A 20,236-nucleotide genomic window follows, 5' to 3' on the forward strand; every position below is an offset into this window, starting at 1 on the left:
TGGACCTCCCTACTCTGAACATGGAGTTCCACTACATGTTACTAAAGAGACTTTCCATTTGTGGACAAGGATGTGACAGGAGAGATGTCTTTCTTGGGACTACTTCTAGAGTCCTGACAAAACTGTTAAGGTACTAAAATTGTAATAAAAATATTCCTCATTAAGGATAAGAAACAGAAAACATACCCAGAAACTAACCATGATATAATGAACAACCTTTGAGTTGACAACTCTTTGATGCAAGAGTATCTACTTCTCTATAAGCATATGCCAATATATTGTACAAGGGCAACAACTTCCAACAGGCCATCAAGAAGAGAAAGGCAATTTTGTTTTATGAGAACTCAGTGAAAAAGTCAAAAGGATAGCTGCAATTCACCCAGCTAATGGCTAATCTTTCATCTTCCTACCTACACGCAGCATGCAACCATCTTAAAGATGGAAAGATGGTCCCGTTTTCTTCATCATGCACAATAATTAATTCTTTGTAAAATATCCAGAGGGCTTCAGAAAGTTGAACCTCTGACAAGAGGATTAGTATGTTTTGTATCTGCCCATGGCAAGGCTGAGAAGCAGGAGAGGAAGTGGGGAGGAAGCCCTGCTTCCATTTTCATATATAACTCATTCAAAACGTACACGACTTCCTCAATTAATTTATCCACTTCCAGCAACTTTAATCCTGAAATGGTTATTGTTAAAAAAGAAGTTTGTATTCCCTCAAAAGACAAGAGAAAAAGAAAATTACTTTGTCATATCTGACTGGTTCAGAAAATACAAAATCCAATTCTGTAGCACTGTAGATAAGGGAAGAGCTATGGAAGATCCATCAGCTTAGCAAACACTAAATAATGAAGAATGCAGAGACTGCCCAGCATGATAAAACACTCTATTAGTGAGACTGTTTTTAAATGAGTGATAATTGTGGCACATCCATGGGAAAATGTTATTGAATTTTTATCTATAGAAAGGGCCTTTTTGACAGCCAAACTGAAAAGCCACCAACGTACATTCCCTTGCTCAGGATTCCCCAAAACACTTCCTATACCTGATCAGCTCTGCCTTGTGGTTCGTGAACACTGACAGCTATGTCCACAAATGGCCCATTTACAGCCAAGGAAGCTTTTCTGGGAAAGCTACCAACTTTCTGTGAGGAAGGAAAATGGGGCCACTACCACCACTTGTTGGCGGTTATTTTTCTGGCAATGACCCCAAAATTCTGGACACAGTCATTCACTAAGGCCTTTGGTGATGCTCTGAGTGGGATTTCATCTCAAACCACTGGGACAGAAAGGTGCCTACAGAGACCCAAGACCTGAACCTGTGCTCTCTTTCTGACACTTTCCCACCAGTGTGAAACAAGGGGAACTCTCCAAATCTTGGGAAAATAAGTTACACTATAAAGTGAGGCACAGACACCACAGAAAACACCAGGATCAAGCCACGACTGCAAGTTAAGATGCATATTGAGTAGTTTTAACGTGACAGGGAGTGTCACTTTCACTGTTATTCAACAGCAATTGTGCTTGTAATTTACTGGTGCTTTTGAATGTTGAGCTGAGGTCAGCTCAGTATTCAAATCAAACTGGTTCCCTGTGCCTTTTCAGCAATGCTTCTATTGAGTCACCATGAGGCCCAACTGTTCTATTGGCCCAACATATGGTGAACATATAAGATAAAACCCCACCACTGCTACCAGCATCATTAATGCTCTTTTTCAAGCATGAACACTTCAACACAACATCTTGTCCAAGGAGAAAAATAAAGGAGAAGGAAGAGTTGCTCCAAGGATTGTAACAGCTGCCATCTGTCCAAAATCAGCTACCAAAAAACAGAGCTGGGCGACTAATGGCCCGTCTACTTGGGTATAATGAGCCATAGATTCCAGTTGCATTGCACTGCAATACATGGTTTCATCTGGGCATGTCTTAAAATCAAAGTTACTGATGCCAAAAAGCTGGCTCCACTTCTGGCAAGCTGAGCTTGAATTGGGTGGGTTTCAGTGCGTGGCAGAAACCCTCTTTATTTAGCTTTACTTTTGGTTAGGTTATTTCCCTTCCTCCCACTCTTCCCTCTCATTCTTATTTATTCACTGTGTCTTGCAGCAATCAGATGCTCAGAAATTCAGATGATCAAAACAACACAGAAGAGAGTAACTCGTGTGACAGATGAGTGTAATGTTATCAACACTGCATGAACCTTTGAAACAATAGGCAGTTCTCCTTTTTTCTCCTCCCAGCTCAGTCCCACACTTGTGTTGCTCTTCTCCTTCAGACCAGGTGGGATGGAAAGAAAAATCTCATTTTAACTCTGTTCTTTATTCTTTGCATGCTTCCCCCAAAGAATCACAACCCTCTGTATATCACTGCAGCTTGCTGGGTTTGTAAATACGTCTGACTTATCCCACCACCTCTGCCCTATGGCATCACTTTTTACTTCTCCCATACAGATTGCAATCTATGTTCCATTTATGAGAAATACTCCACCAGGTTTCATTTATAACCATGAGGTCAATAGCCTCTATCATTTCCTAACCCTGTTCCTTCTTCCTCTTGTTTCAGATACTTCTGGCATTTGTGTACAGACATTTCATCGTGTTGGTATGAAGTTATTACAAAGGAAGATGAATTTTTATTGTCAGGAGGATGCTGCTAAGTAAAATATTACACTTTGTACTTTTATTTTTATTCGCTGCTGTGTGCAACATCCTCTTGGAAGCCTGAAAGTCATTCTCATGCCCTTTTATGTTTGGAAACATTGATTTTTTTTTTTTAAATTTGAGTTTCTACCAGAACTGAAATTATGAATGATGGTTTTATTACTAACAGCCCCACTCCTCAGACCCAAGAACACCTCTGGTTATAAATTTCTGGGAAACTTGGCCATTGAATTTTAATAGCATTTCTGACTGTCTTTTTTTTTTTTTTTTAAATAATCTTTTAAATACACACTGTGAGAGCGCAGCAGTTCTTCGTCTCACTCAGGTATCCAAAACACACAGTATGGCTTATAGAAATAGTAAAACTACCCATTCTATTTTGCTAACTGTCAGCTGATTGTAGAATCTTAATTATCCTTCTAGATCAGGGACAGCTGGAGTAAAGATTTCAGAGGTCCTGCCAAGTTATAAGCCATAGGAAGGACTGTCACTCAACCAGACGATGCTCTCTTAGAGAGTCAAATAAACCCTAATACTGTCACAGAAAAGCAGTGTTGTCAAGGGGCAACTATTTTAACTGAGATATAACACCATGACTTTTCCTATCCAGTACTGCCAGGTTTCCCCCATCACTTCCCCAGAAGTGATTTTTCAATGCCTATAGTCCTCGGGAGGCATCCCCTAGTACTCTGCTCTTCTAAAGCCTGTATTTGTACAACAGACTACATACAAACTTCAGGAATGCCAAGTATCTTCACCACCTCCCCATGTGTCCCGGTGCCCTAAGAAGCTGTGTGGAATTTGTTATGTAGTTCTTTGATCTGCTCTGGATCATTCCCAAAGAGATGAGCAGCGTGGCTGGTGGATGCAGGTGAAGAAGTTTGCAAAACATGCTGATTTCATACTGTGTTAAGAATAATTATGGAGTCTCCTCCAAGTAGAGTTGATGTTGGACTGGTAGAAAGCTGCTTTGAACTTTCCAAGCTTTGTTTTGTTACACAAAAGTTTAAGATGGGCAAAAGTCAGCATGCCTGACATACGGACCTATGAAGAGACTGTTAACCTAACTGATTAACCTAACCTGTATACTTACGATTAAATTAAATAGCTACAAAAATGTGGATGTATAACTCAGACTATCAATTATTACTGATTCTCTTCAATAATTGTATCTATGACATAGTATTACAATGATAAAGATGCTTCTTTCCACAGCTAAGCTGCACACAGACAATGTTCAATGGAATGCTTTAGTGGGCATGGTGGTCACGGGCTGATGGTTGGACTAGATGATATTATGATCTTAATGATTCTATATTTGTAAAATTCACTGTGTTACATTATAGGGATCTAAGGAAATGTGAAATGCTATAAAAAATGCACGACCTCCTCCCCAGGGAGAACATCCAGTAGAGGACAACTATTGGAAATGTCTTGATAGGCAGCTGAGATGCAAACTCTTGGTCCTAAGAAGAGCTTAGTTCTGTATCAGCTCAACTAAAATTGAATCCTTGTGAAAAATAAGAGATATAAGATCTGTTGCTTAACATATAAGCAAAACATTATGAAATTGACAGAAGTGTATGGTATTGGTAAAGTCTTTCTCTTATCTAAAAGTCTGTTTTAAGCAACCAGAGGATGACTGGGAGAGTGCAGTGCTGGAGGGCTGATGAGCTACTGATTTTAAACAAGGAGAAGAGTAATAATCACACTTAGCTGCATCCCATGGGATGCTGCTATGAAATGTGACAGTGGCAGCTCTTAGGTCAAAGACATCACCTTTGGTATGATGCTGCATTTTGAACATCATCTACTGACATTCACTACACTGAAGCACTCAGCGATGTGCAAAAAGTTTTTTTTTTGTGTGTGTGTGATTAAAACAGCTTAGTATGCTTTTGTCAGAGCAGCAGAGCTGTGCTCTGTTTATGCTGAGCTCTACTTCTGGACACAGCCACAACCCTCCTCTGGTGACCCTATGCACACAACACCAATGATGGTGATAAGAGAAGAAGCAACACTGATCACGTCTCTGACACTTCCCAGACAGAAAGAAATCCCTAATCTCAGGGGGAAAGAACTGAAAGTTGAAGCAAAGAGAAGTAGAATGATCTCACAAAGGTAGCACTGGCAATCCCTGACAGCCAGGAGCAGAAGTGACATCTCCAGGTTCCCTTGGCTCTGCCCTTCCTGGCCCCTGGTTCACCAGGGGCTGCTTTTGCCTTTGCAGACTGAGTAGCAATGCCCCAGTGACATGCACATTAGGGTATTCCTCGTTAAGAGCTGCTCAGTTTCTCCACTGAATTTATAATACACATATTTTTAAATATTCAGTGATCTAGCAACGCTTGAAAGAAATTGAAACCTGTCTCAGCACTGTGGAGTGTCATTAGCAGGGATTGCTGAAAAGCTCAAGCCTTGAAAGACCCATCAGAGCTTCTGCTAGAAGTGATGCTCCTGGCACCCTGGCACCACAGGCTGAGAGATGTCACACCACAGCATCCACCAAGAAAAAAGAAATGGAGCTGCTTTGCTTTCTGCTCTCCTCTGACATAAGCCACCTTTGAAATGAAGAAGTCAGGATGCTCCCTCCTGCTAAAAAATCACGTAATTATGCTGGTTTCCAGCTCTATGACAAAGGAGCTACGTGTGTGCTTGCAGCCCAGAAGGCCAAGCGCATCCTGGGCTGCATCAACAGAGGAGTGGCAGCAGAGCAGGGAAGTGGTTGTCCTCCTCTGCTCTGCCCTTGTGATGTCATACCTGGAGTACTGTGTCCAAACCTGGTGCCTCCAGCACAAGAAAATCACTGAGCAGGACCAGGGTAGGCTACTAAGATGATCAAAGTCCCATTCCATGGACGGAGCCCCGGGGCAACATGGTCTATGGGAGGTGTCCCTGCCCATGACAGGAGGCTGGAAAGGGCTTTGATGTCCCTTCCAACCTACTCCATTCTGTGATTTAGTGCTTCTGTACTCACTCTGGGCGGCTGAGAGGTTGGAGAAGGCTGCCTTGGTACGACCTGCTAACCATTCCAGGCTCTCGTGCATGTTGGCCAAGGCCTTGAGGTCGCTGACATCCCGCAGAATCTCCTGTTGGGGGATGAGTTTATCTCCCAGGTTGCCAATGAGAACTTCTGACTCTTTGCCGAAAGCAGCCCTGAAATGCAAAGCAAAGCCACCCTCAGACCCTCAGACAGACAGCACAGGTCAGCAGGTGGGAGACACTGGTTCCACCATGGAGAAGGTCAAACCACTCAGTGCAAAACACTCCCAGGGCAGGATCTCAGGAAACTCATCTTGTGAAGATTAACAAATCTCATCAAAGTGAATAAAACATGTCATATTATGCAGATCCTGACCCCTCTGTCTTGGGGAATGTTTGTCTACCATTCTCCCTTCACCACAATCTCCGAATTTCATTTCATTCTCAAACCTCATCCCAATCAATTCCCACACTCCTTTCTCCCAGCATTTACACCCTTCCCACACATGCAGGTGATTTCAGAACCTCCTTGTGGTATATAACAAATAACTCATTCGTGGTGTTTTTCACTTCTCCTTGTAAATCAGCTCTTCTAGTCCCCGTGTCAATTTTTTTTCATACATACATCAAAATACAGCTCCTGCAAAGTGTGGTGGCTTATCATGACAAACAGACAGAGAAATGATTCTGAATATTAGTCAATGCATTATTTTGCCTCCACAGATAACAGTTGGTGAAAAATGACCACCAAGACAAATGTGCTCATGGCACAGAAACTGAAAAAGCTCTTTCAAGGTGCGTTGCCACTCACTCCATCTCATGCTCCATCTATTGCACTGAGATTTAGCTCTATAATACTCGTCTTCATGAAGCACTTCATCTGGCAAAATACCAAAGCACCTCCATTGCTTTTGCAGGCAGGAGGAGCCCTCTTCTTTCATGACTTTTTGCGTGCCATTAGGATGGAGAAAATCAGGCGACAGCTCCTCCATCTAATTTCAGTAGCCCATGGATGAAACTAAGAGGGTTTTATTGAAAGGCAGCACGCTTACCATGGTCCTCAGTACTCTGTTCCCATCATTAGCTGCTCTTTTTAGGCATCTGCATTCCACTTTCGTTCAACACTGCAAAACTTCACTTCCTGTCATTAGCTCCTTTATGAACTTACAATGAGGAATCATGCTGCTGAGCATAATAGCTGCAACGAACTGCAGCAAAATAATCCCATCAGTGGCATTTTATATACTATCTAAGCAGCTTTACTGCCAGCATCTCACTAGATCTGTGGGCCTTCACTGTCATTGAGGAAAAAAAAAAAGAACAACCCTGAAATGGCTTTAAGTTACTCAATGGAATCCATTAGTGGCAAAAAATAAATAAAAGTAGCCTTCATTAAAAAACTATCTTTCAGGATTTTCTTCTCTTTGACTACAAAAAATACGTTGCTTTAGTCTGTATCCTGGGCACTACAGTTTGAGAGGAAACCTTGCCTACTGGTTGTGTTTGAGGACTGAGACACAGTAACATCTTGCTTTATTTGCCCAAGGAAGTGGCGGAGTCAGCATCCCTGGAGGTGTTCAAGAAGTGTGGAGACGTGGCACTGAGGGATGTGGTTTAGTGGTCATGGTGGGGTTGGACTTTGTCACTTTGGAGGTCTCTTCTAAGCTTAGTGATTTTGTGACTCTGTGAGTAGGCATATTGGGAATGGGTTGATAGCTCGACTGGATAATCTTATGGGTCTTTTCTAACCTCAGTGATTCTATGGGTTTATCTCCAGCTCCAGTGCAATATGGCAGTGGTAATTCAGCTGGTCTCCCTCTCCATAAGATGGGCTTAATAAGACTTTCTGGTGACTGGAAATAGATTAAATCCTTTGTGCACTTCTGGGAAGGTCTTAACAAGCTTCCCCGCCTGGACATTTCTAAGATATTAGTGAGAGGCAGCAAAGTTTTGGGTAGTGGGGACAGGCTGAGTGACTCACCAAAGTTCCAACCCACGGCTGAACTGAGTGGTCAAGCTCATAGCCAGGTTTGACTATTTTTTTGCTCTGCAGTGCATGGGGAGGTTCAGGTAGGATAGTAGGAAAAACTTGTACTCCAAAAGAATGGTCAAGCACTGTGACAGGCTGCCCAGAATGGTGGTGCTGTCACTGTCACTGGAGGTGTTCAAGAAACATGGAGATGTGATACTTAGGGACATAGTGTAGTGGGCAACACTGGTGATAGGAGGGTAGTTGGACAAAATGATCTTTGAGATCTTTTCCAACCTTAGTGATTCTATGACTCTGGGATCGTCCATTCAAACAGAACCTGTTACTGGCTTTTACAAGAGGTATGAAACACCTCGCTCAGCTCTACCCACCTACATGCACCCAGATGTCCTCTTCTGTTCCTGGGGAGCTGAAGGCATTTCACAGATGTGCTTTTCCCACCCAAGCTGAACCACTCCTCTTGATTTACACTATCAAATGCATCGATTACTCGGAAAAGTTAAGAAATGAAACATTTGGTGAATTTCTACCTTCATTAGCTTTCCAATACAAAGCACAGTAGAGAAAGCACATGTTTGTGAATCATAATCTGAGAGCTGTCAAATGTAGAGTCACCAACATAGCACTGCCCACAACCATGCTTAGAAGCTGGGTTTGGTCACAAGGACAACTCTGCTGTCTTCCCACACGCAAAGAGAAAATGGTTTGGCACTGCTCTGGATGGATAGCCTGTGCATGAATAATACATTGCTTCCGAGCAGGCTGGAAAAAAATAATGGAATCTATGTAATACAAAGCCTGGTGTATTTTCTATTTTTACTTCTGGGAGGAATATGAAAAAAGTTTTCTACAGAAAGCTATACTCCAAAACGCAGTTGGGATAAATGGAATTCTGACTCTCCTACACAACAACAGAAGTTTGTGCCAAAAGTACAGCAAATATATTTAATTGTTGGGTTGTTTCTTTTTGAAATACAGATCCTCGGCTGCAGAAACCTCAACTCCCTTTTACACAAGCTGAAACCTATAACAGAGACAGCCTTCAGCAAGCACCTCCTTTTAGAAGAGGACTTTAAAGTGTCCTCGTGGATTCCAGTAATTTAATTTTCAACCCACTGTTAGCAAGCGCTTCCTTGAAGCAAACTGTTGCTATTTGAGATGCTTCCTTCAGAGAGCGTTTGCTGCGTGTGTTTGTCTTCATTAAATTTGCAAAGCTAAATATTTAATGATAAGGATATATTAAAAAAACCAACTCAAATCAATTGAATATCCAACCTTAACTCTAAAAATTAGAATAGCATCTTCAGACCTTTGATTCCCATACTGTTTTTCAGCCAGTATTTTTTCAGACACATTTACATCTAAAAGCATTTATCTAATATAGAGACAGACATACAAACCTATCTGCAGCCACTTTACACCTATAACTTACAAGTTTTGGATGGTTGAGTTGGTACCCTTGGTTTGAATTACCATGACTCTGAAAACTCAAATCCTGTTGCACCTTACCTACAAATTTCCTTTGGATTTTGCCAAGGCTTTCCAATAGGAAAAACAAAAAAGACACTTCAGGTTTTGGTGAGCACTCTGAGATGGAATTTCCAGCAAGAAAATCTCATAACCAAGCAGTTCATGATGGAGTGTTTTACAGAACTGGAACAAAAAGCAATGCTCCACTCTCCTGCAGTTAATTCAGGTGTGTATATACTGATGCTCAAGACAGAGATTAATAATGCATATCAACTACACAGTAAATAAAGAGAATTCAGGTATATTTCTGCACTGCCCAGCTGCTTCTACATGGGAGCTCTTTAAGAGTATGTGATGCTGGTGCCACAATGCTTTGTTGCCTTTTTGGTCTTGATTCCTATGAGATTTGTATGTGCCACAAGAGGGTTCACTCTTACATCTCTGTTTTGTCAGAGGACAGCTGTGCTAGCTAAATCCTTGGATTAACAAAGCATTTGATTTAGTTTCCCTTTGTTAAGCCATTAATTTCCATTTAATTTTGTATTTTTTTTCTCTCTAACATAGTGGCCAGTGACATATCAGCACCAGATTTCCTCTCATGGCTGCTGCCCAGAAAGCACAGTGCATCTCAGCTACCAGCAGCGATGGGGAGAAATTGTGGTTTCCTTGAACAGTTTTCTACAGACAAATCATCTTCCCTTCTTCTTCTTCAGAAACCGAGAGCAATAGAGATGCATTTAAGGGATGAGCTGTTAATAAAATCAAACAACCTACTGAGCTGAACTGACTGGAAACACGGGGACTGATGACAGCATGTGAGGCTTTCCCTCCCAGCATACATGGGAGGACGAGAAATTTGTACACTAGGGAAGAAAGGCCAGAGATAAGCATATGTGATAAATTAAGATGACCTGGGTGACATTTAAGGCACTCTGACAGTGCCAGAGAAGAGCTGAAAAGCAGCCAAGTGTCCACATCAATATGGCAGAACGAGGGAGGAGGTCTCTGATGTACCCTTGGCAGCAGCTTTGCATTTGCTTACTGCTCCTCTCTCTTTTCTCTGCCAAGAAATTAGCTTCAATTATCCCTTCTGCAAATAAGGCCAAGGAAGCAGCTCCCTGGGAGGAGGCATGGAGCTGCAGGAGGTGGGGAGGCAGCAAGGGCATCCCTCACCTTGGGATGACCCTATGAACACACTGACCCGATGAGGACCTACGGTCCTTTCCCACACCTTCCTGACTTCAGAGAGATCCTATCCATTGAGCACTGACTGCTTGCAGAGAAGAAACAAAGCAAATTTAAATCAAGGCTAAGAGCAGTGGGTAGAGCTATGCCTGTATGGAAATATCCTAAAATTATCTACTGAACCATTAAAAGGACAAAGAAAACTTTGTTTTCTAGGCAACTTAGCCATAGAGTCAGTGCTTTAAAACTGTATATAGAAACTATGCAGACAGACAGATTTCCCCTGAATCAATTCAAAGAAATTCTTATTATGTTCTTATTTATAAAGCAAAGGAGAAAAAAAAAAAGGCTTGTTGTTTCATATTGCACCGGAATTTGTTCAACAATCATGAAGAAATCGTGCAAGCACCAAAACAAACAACCCACGTGGGTTAATTTCTGCCCAAGAAGCCATCCACAATGATTTGCTGCCACCAGAACAATAAAACCAAGCCCAGCCCTATTTCTACACAAGCTTTCACTTGTTTCAAAGATTCAGCACCTCGAGGTATTTTAAAAATTCAGCACAAGAACATTTTTTTGTTGTTGTTGCAGCACATCCAAACAGCATTGTAGTCATGATGAAAAGATGCTGCAGAGAATCCTCGGCGGATATAAATTCACTCTGCCAACCTACAGTATTCAGCTTTAAAGGACTGAAGATCCAGCCCAGTCTAAAGTCAACCCTGATTTGAGGTTCGGTGGGATTTGCAAAGCCCTGACAACAATCTGTGCATCTCTATTAGGGAGCAGGGTGATGGGTGCCAGCTCCTCATCTCTGCTAGGAAGTCACAACACCATTGAGAAACAGACACTGCTAATGGACAGTTGTAAGCTGTAACATTACATGCCATTGTCTCACATTTATTTGACTATTCTGGTCTCATTAGGTTTGTATTATATAATTTATCACAGCAGACAAGGATGTGACTTGGAGTATATTGTGTAGTTCTAATGAAGGGATTTAATGTTATTGAATCTTGTGAATGTAGGAGTTGTTGTTAAACATTTGCGGAGAAGCTGAATCTCCACATTCTTGCTCTGCTTTCCCTTTCTAGGTAGGGGACACAGACATCACACAGAAGGGTACCATGGCAGAGCTGAGCACTGCTGCACTCATTTCAATAGATACTGCAATCTGTAGGATTAATGAATCTGAAGTTAAGACATTCTTCTGGGATTCAGGCCGAGAACACAGATAATCCTCCAGTGTCCTCATCCCAAATTAATCAAAACACCCAAATCCAGCACAAATCCTCCCAAACTTCTCTGCCTTCACAAGACAAGCAAAAGCAGAGAGGAACTTCTCAGATAAGGGGAGGCCATGTGAAGATCACAGAATCATTTGAGTTGGAAGGGACCATTAAAGGCCATTTAGTCCATGAGTTCACCCTATTTTGTACCTCTCAGATAAGACCCAGCAGCAATAGGATTTCTCATCACTTCTGCTCATCATGAAGGCATTCAGACACATTTTTCTACAGGATCTAAGAAGAGATCTAGAAACTCATTTCACATAAAGGAGCAGATTGTCATCAAATGGAAATGACTCACACCTACAGTACACCCAGATTCGTAGTCCCAGCAGAGGAAAAAGAAGGTCTACGGAGTCAGCTGCCAATCTTCCACAACCATCTTTTTTACCCTTTCAAAGTATTATGAACACAATAAATAGAGCCTGAAAACCTGGAGAGGAAGAGCTTTTATTCTCGAGAGAGAAAAAGACAAGAAAAGACAGGGAAGCCACTGCTGAAAATAGGAGAGAAAGCTAAGAGGTAAAGAAAGGGAAAAACCTTCCTTGAAACATCAAGGCTTCAGCATCCAAAGACAGTAAGAATAATGGAAAGCTCCAAACCTAATGCAACAAAAAGCACCCATCTGACAGCAGATGGATTAACCTAGGACTCAGCTTTTGACTAGTGTCTTCTGTTTGCCCAGTGTCTTCTGTTTGCCCAGAGAGAGGTGGAAAAAGGGAAGAACACCCAATCCCACGGCAGAAGAAGAACTCCATGCTCTTGTCTTTGCAGCTCTCACCTTGCACACCAACAGAAGAGCTTGCAGCTCCAGTGCAAATTGCCCCAGCTCATTTCTGGTTGGAAAAGACCTCAAAGATCACCAAATCCACTCCCACCACGCTCACTAAACCATGTCCCTCAGTGCCAAGGGTCCACTTTTCTTGAACACCTCCAAGGATGATGACTCCACCACCTTCCTTAGCAGCCTGTTTGGCACAGACTATTTATGCAATGGAAAATGTAAAGCATGCCAGTCCCCTTGGAAGCAGCTGAACCAATTCAAGCTGTGATCAAGAGCAGACACCGAACTTGCACAACACCAATCTCATGAACTTGCACGAATGTCAGCCCCAAGGCTGGAGGATATACTTTTTGCCTTGCATTCTCGTCAGATTTCCTTTAGTCCATTTCCACTCTCATCCAACTTGTCCAACTTATCCAACTTGTCCAAGCTGTCTGTCTTGTCCCACTGTGTAACATTTCCATTCTACTCCCAAATTTTCATGCAGGCTCCAGTTTTCCATTGGAAATACTGTTATAGGACCGCACTGCCTGAACCAAGGGAGGAGAGGTGATCCTATTAAGCGGCGAGGATAACATAACTATCCTGACCAAAGCCATTTGGGATCGTTTGGTGAAGGATGTGCTGCTGTACAGGCGTCCTTCCATGCTGTTTGGATATACCCCTTCCTTTTGGTGCAGAGCGAGTGAGTTTGACTGTCTGCAGGTGAAATGGAGAGGGCCTCTCCAGCAGGCAGCTGTTGCACTCTGGCCCTGCAGTCAGGGTTATTAATAGAATCACAGAATCATTAAAGTTGGAAAAGACCACTGAGATCATCTTGTCCAATGGTCTATCCAACCTGTGTTTTTTTTTTTTTTTTATTGCTACACCAGCTCCAGCCTGAGAATCTGCTCCCAAGTTTGGTGTTCAGCACTCTGCTGGAACCAAAAGATGAGAAGAAGTGAAATCATTCCATCCTCCTCCTAACACAGATTGGGTGTCTCAGATCTGCAACCGTAATAATCTGTGCTGTGGGTGATCTTGAAATCAGCTTGAGGTTTCCAGGCAAACACAAATTGCAAGCCTGCCTCCCTCAGTTCCCCAAACCCACAATTTCTCTTGGGTGCAACATGTCCTTGCTACTTGCCACCCCTTCTGCTGCAGAGCTGCACTGAAAACCAGGAATTTCTGCTGTAACTCGAGTGTGACCAGATCTGAAGCTCTTTTTACATTGCTTTTCCTCGTCAAAGGCAAATCTGGAAATCGTACATCTCTGGGTTTTATCACCAACATATCTGATTCAGTAATGAACTGAAGGGTAACCTTTATCAAGCGATAAGGGCAGCATATTTCACACTCACCCCACTGCCAAATATCCTTCAGAGCTTTAAAAACTAATTATATGAATAGAGGCATGACTTTTCTTTCCTTTCTCCCCTTGCCAAGTTCTGAGCTACTATAATATGCTCAATCAGGTCCCTTTGTCTGGCCAACCATGCCAGAATATTAATGGGGAGATTCTGCTAGTATCCAACCCTGCCTTTTGACATGCACTCGCAAAAGAGATAGTGGCAGGTTAAGACAACAGAATCAATCACTGTCAACACAGATACGCACGAGGATTTTTTTTTTTTTGCAAAGGCACTGCATTTGGATTCTTCGTTTTAATTAAACAAATGAGTTACAGGAAAGCTGAGGAGGCAGAGGGAAAGAAAACAGTGCACAGATAACTCTTCTTGCCATGGTTTAAAAACCAGTTGTAAACTTTCAGGATATGTTTAATTCAGTAACACTCATCAGACTGAGTGGGTGAACACAGGTGGGTTTCTATGTATTAACTTTTAAATATCTTGGGTGGGCTCTGTCATCGCAGAGATGACCCTATCCAAGATATCTGCAATACCCATTTCCCTTTGGCTCTGCAGCTGCCTTCAGGCAGTGATTCTGCTACGGCAGAATTATTCCCAATTCATCAGCAATGCCGAGAGGGAAAGAAAGAAGCAGCAAAAGCAGCAAAGAATTCACGTTCCTCTGTATTAGGAGAAAGTCTGAAAAAAAGTGTGTTAAAATGGAAAGAAGATGACAAAACTTGGACAAGCAATTAATTTTATTTTGAAGCTTTCAGGAGAGACCTATTCAACCATGCAGAGATTCTTGAAGAAGTTTATAAGCTACGTCGCTTACCATCAATGGCTAAAACTGGCCCAGACCAATTATTATCATTTAAATTAATGTTACAGGAGCATTCTAACAGCACTCTGAGGAACTGAGGCTTAATACACGATGCTCTGTGCAAACAGATACTGAGAAAAGATCTTCGTCCTAGTGTCTAGGCTAAAAAATAGGCAGAGTATAGGAGCTTTTCTCAGTGAATTCAGTGTAGATGACCTAATAGGGCTTTCTATTTTAATATCTCTGATACAATTTCACAAAATGCTTCGACTGATGGTTAGTAAAGTGACAGTATTGGAATAAAATGGATGCTAGGATCAAAATGCTGGCACTGCTATCATCAGACTGAGCTTGGCCAGTCCAGGAATATATGTTAGCAGGTTATACTCAGTAGTATCCAACATTGAGTCATTGTGGGTTCTGGTGCCTGAGGCTGATGGTTCATAAATCACAAAAAGAGCCAGTGGGGCATCCCAGCATCCCTTCATGTCAAGAAACAAAGGAATAATATGAAGACAAAAATGGAGACCAGGACCGAATCCACAAATCTCAAAAAAAAAAACAACCCAGCCCACCTTAAGGGCTCTGCATCCTTTTGGTATCATCAGACTTATAAAAACACTGGCAGTGCTGATTACACCCACTGCAGTACAAGCAAATATTTCTGTGACTAGACGTATTTTATACTTCTTGTCGTTTCCTTCTCTAGACTGCCTCATCTTTATGTTATTGTGCATGCATTCAGTGAACAAGGAAAATGACAATCTGGGCAAATTAGACTTTAATTTTCAACAGCTTCACTTACTCCTACAGTTTTATAGCCAAATGCCAATCATGGATGTGATGAATAGTAATGGGAATGTGCAGACAAGATTTTTGACTCGCCGGAATGACAAAGAGGACCTGGTTCTTCAAGATGGGCCAATGATTCAAGGAACAAGCAATTTACAGTGTACAAGGAAATGCAATCTGCCCACATACAGGCTAAAAAGAAAAGGTAGAAACCATTTTTTTGGATATAGAAAGTTGCCTCTGAATGAATTCCCTCTGGAGGTACCACTGTTTTTCGAGACCAGTCACCTTTTGGGTGTCCTTAGTAGATGCTGGGCTCTGGATGGAGATGAAAAACTGCTTTGGTGCAGAGAACAGCTTTGGTGGCAATTCCTGATATGGGAATTCCTTCCCAGTACAATCAGCTGTTCCCACTATTAGGCTCTGTCCATTGCATGCGGCATCAAGCAGGACAGGGAACCTGCACTAAACAGGAATGTTACAGAATGGAAAGAAGCTTGATTCCTGTAGAGATAGAAATAAGCCTTTCAGGCTCAAGACTGGAAGGAAAGAAGTCATTAAAAGTTCTGAGGAAGGTGTTCCACAATACAAATAAGTGATTCTGGCTTAATTTCAAACTGGGTGAAGGGCGTGTTAGGACACAGTGTTCAGTGCAATGTTGACAAGACCAAGCGGTGATCACAATGCTGAGTCCTAACTGGTTTTCTTAACAGTCTTAAGTTGTGCCAGAGGAAGTTTAGAATGGATACTATGAAGAATTTATTCATGGAAAGGGCGGTTGAGCACTGGAACAGGCTGCCCACTACAGTGATGTAGTCCTCAGCACTAGAGATATTGAAGGACATGGTTTAGTGATGAGATTCAGCAGGTCAGGTTGATGGTTGGATTTGATGATCTTGAAGGTCCTTTCTACCTTGGATAATTCTATGATTCTGTTCTATTCTGTGAATTAAAAACAACCCTTTCTCCCTTTGTGCCAGTCACTTTCCTGATTTGTTTTACATACAAATACCTGTGGATGAACAAGAGAGAGCAGGAATAGTAAAAAAATGCAGGAATGTAGTGAGCAGGTGGCTGCTATTGAAGCCTCCTTATTGACTTGTGGTCTCCCTCTCTTCTTTCTTGCTGCATCTGAGGAACTCCACTTTCTTCTTCTTCTTGACGGATAAAGAGCTTCAGAATGGTTTGGAATCATGGAATCGTAGACTATCCTGAGTTGTAAAGGGCACATAAGGATCACTGAGTCCAACTCCTGGCTACAATGGGACCATCCCAAAATCCAACCCTGTATCTGAGAGTGTTGTTTGAACCCAGGCAACGCACAGGAAGTTCTCAGTTCAACAAAGATGGTGCCTTCATGTAAGGACATATGAACTCGTGTTTTATTACTCCACTCAAGGAAAGATCACTTCTGAAACTCCCCTCATACCTGGAGACGCAACACTGTAATTACTTTGCTTCCAGCTTTTTTTACCATTGTTACTTCTATTTTAAAACCTTTTGCAATTTCAGCTATTAAATATTTTACCTTATAAAATCTTCCTCTTCCTCTCTCTTAGGTCTCAGTTGCTTGGGCTGAGCCATGTTGCTCCAGTTGGGCAGAGATTTCAGGAGCCTGCTGATATCATCATCCTTAGCCCAGGATGCGCTGATCACCAGCTTTTCATCTGACTGCACGATGCTCCTGTGGGAAACCAGCAACAATCACATTACTGCAAAGTAAATTCAACTTTTCACAGGATTCCACACGTATTAATTAAAATTTCTACCACGTACTGACCAGCAAAACAGAGTATTAATGAATAGGTCCAAAGAGGAGTTTAACAAAGAACTTGTGGGGAAGGCATAAAAGCACAAGCAGATGTGATATAAATTCCTCATGACTCAAGATGTATGTTGATAGAGCATTTTGGCCATATTCTCTCACCCTTGAAATCACTCAACTTACAATCATTTTACACAACTGGAGGAGGTCATTCTGTACTAAGAGAATGAGAAGGCAGTTTCTCTACAGCTCATTTGCTCTCTACCATCTCAACTGAGGCCACCATTGTCTGCTGATTGTGCTGTGAGTGCCATGTGGAAACGTGCCCAGGAAGACCTGGGTGGGAGGCATCAGCTCACTGCACACCAGCTGGCCCTACATGGGGAGCAGGTCTGAAGCAATGAAAGGAAATGAAGGGGCTTGAATCTTCCCTCCAGACATCCAAAACATAGTTTGCAGCTGAATTGTATATATGTGTGAAATTGAATAAAGATCACAGTGTATTCTGGTTATGAAGACTTTCCCTGTTTAATCAGAAATCCTCACTGTCAACTGCAGGAGATAAAAGGGATACTGTACCTGGAACAGTCAATTAGCTGTCTGATTTTTGTGCTGGGATTGCTCAAGATCACGGCACAGTGCTCTTCCATGCTTGCTATTTTTGTGGCACTGAGGGACATGATTTAGTAGGCATGGTAGTGATGGGTCAACAGTTGGACTAGATGACCTTAGTGGTCTTTTCCAACCTAAATGATTCTATGATTTACTAGCACACCAGTGAGCTGAGAGTATTCTCCCACTCTTGAGTTGCTCAGCAGATTGCAAAGATCTGGGAGGTATTTTTTATCTTCTTAGAAAAAGCAAGGGGGAATTAGGGGTATTGGTGTTTCCTTCTACATCCTACCACCAATGTCCTTCACTGGCAAACCTCCAACAGGTTATTTTAGGAGGTCTTTGCATAGTAACAAGTTGGACTGCATTTCAGCTCAAGAAGAGATGTCATCCATCCACACCACTCAAAGCAAGAACACAGTGGAACTGCCCTCTTTCTGGTGTACATGAAAAAGATGCAGGGATTCAATGCTGGGTCTGCCAACTGAGAACTGGAGTTGCTGGGTACTGCACTATGGACAGATGGGTGCTGGCTCAACCCATGTCAGCTGAATCTGAACCTCACAGTGACATTAACTGGGCTGCACACTTCAGGATGTCATTTGGAATGTTGCATGGGGCACTACCATTCCAGTAGTGGTTTTGGGAAGGGTTATGCGGGATCACAATAAGGATCCTGCAGGTTTCTAGGGAGTTATGCGAATTAACCAGTCTCATATTAATTAGGCTTTGTCAATAAACAGGCTTATGCAATTTGAAAAAGAGTGAAAATGGCACTGAGGTAGGAACCAACACTGATTTACCTTGAAAGAGAGCAGATTACTCCTTTTTCCACCAGCAACCAATCGCTCCTTTCACCTACCACCAAGGAAACAACCTCTGCTTGCTAAGTACACATGATTTGTGAGAATGAATTTGTCACATGTGCTTACATGCAAATATTCCTTATCTTTAAATTTCATGTTCAATTTGCCACAGTCAAAAAAAAAAAAAAAAAAAAAAGAATGAATTCCATTTCCAGCCACAGAAGACCTCAGCTTGAAAATATCAATTTGGCCTTCTGCTGCTGTTTAGGAACTTGGTATTTTTCTGTGTATGAAAAAAAGCACTGCTCAACACATTGGGTAAAAACCACTCCACTAGAATCTCTGACATCCAAGCTAGAAAAACTGAATTTGATGATATTTGGTCATTTCTCTGCCAAGGCAGGACAACTGTTCCATGGAATACATCAGCCATCGCTTTCTCCTTTCCAGATTTAAATGACTAAAGTAATAGACTCCTTCCCTTGGGAGTCTATTTCACAGATGAACAAATCTAACTCTTGGACAAAGAAAAGAATCCTAACACTGTGCTTATGTTTTACTTTACTCAGTTTCATCCCACTGCTCCCCGATATTTTCCCCTTACAGTCGACTCAGTACTCAGCCTCAGTACTCAGTTATTTACAGCATTATCATGGCCCCTTAGATCTATACAATTGAAAGCCATCTTTGAGAGTCTTCTATGGAGTCAGACAGAGGACAGAGATCCCTCTGTGTTTTATGATCCTTATTATCTGCTGTTCAAAAACGCTATTGCTTTTTGAAGTGGATGTCAAGGGAAAAGAGAAGGATGTCCATCTGGCTGCTATAGCGAGTTCCAAACTGAGATAGGTCTCCTTGCTTTTTTAGGGCCAGCTTTTTCCAAGAGCCTAACCCACACAATTCTGTTTTTTTCTTAACTTTTGGTGATATTTTACTCATGGCACTGTGAGCCATTGGAGTCCTTGGCAGATTTCTCCATTGCAATCAGTAGGATGCCTCAACGGACGCTGCCACTGCTACATGGATCCCTTTGAATTATTTCCTTACTCTTTCCCATGGTTGCAACACCTCCTAATTTTTATTGACAGGCTGGTTTTATGTAACTGCCTCCTCATTATGGAAGGTGTTAAATAAGGTGGAACGTGCCCTGATCTCTGTTGGAAGCTCAGCTTTCCCCATCAATTAAAGACACCTTTTTCCCTTCCTTTTCTTCCTAACATCTCAGTCAGTTTTCAGCCTCCTTCTTATCAATGTCAACCTAATTCAAGTCCTCGAGTAAATTATCACAAGACAGGATGACATGTTTTAGTGCAGAGTGCTTCCTTCCAAACACCCCTATTCTCCCAAAGTCCTATGCAATTATTCCCACTGCTGTAATAGGGTTACTTGCCACCACCGGAGCCATAATCAACTAATTAATTCACAGCTCAATGGGCCCAGAAATATGCCATCTGTTTGTACCCAGCTCTCAGGAGTGAACAGGGAATAGGTGTAAGTCTTGCACAGGTGACAGCACATGTGCAAGAGGGTTTGCTCTTCCACAGCTCAGTGAGTTTTAGCCAAAAAACATCTGCTGGTGGTCGTGGTCCCAGGTTGGCATCAGGGTATCCCCACGCTGGGAGCAGAGTGATGGAGAAAATCTCTGGACACAGCTGGGGATCAAAGATTTTCATTAGGTAAACATCTGTGTGCCAATGGGACTAACTGGGCTCTGTTGAATTGTGTCAGTAGCATTTGGGAATGATTTTTTT

General features: G+C 42.1%; 1 protein-coding gene across 1 annotated transcript in view; it reads right to left on the minus strand.

Moving 5' to 3' along the window:
- EXOC4 (exocyst complex component 4) overlaps window positions 1–20,236 on the minus strand; it is a 392,686-nt gene that overhangs the window by 46,002 nt on the left and 326,448 nt on the right. Inside the window, exons 13-14 of the mRNA XM_010710270.4 lie at window positions 16,831–16,986; window positions 5,634–5,812 (exon numbers count right to left, since the gene is read on the minus strand). Coding sequence (XP_010708572.2) covers window positions 5,634–5,812; window positions 16,831–16,986 — 335 coding nt within the window. The remainder of the gene's footprint in view (window positions 1–5,633; window positions 5,813–16,830; window positions 16,987–20,236) is intronic.

The sequence above is a fragment of the Meleagris gallopavo genome, chromosome 1 (genome assembly GCF_905368555.1).
Source record: "Meleagris gallopavo chromosome 1, MGAL_WU_HG_1.1, whole genome shotgun sequence".
Lineage (NCBI taxonomy): Eukaryota > Metazoa > Chordata > Aves > Galliformes > Phasianidae > Meleagris > Meleagris gallopavo.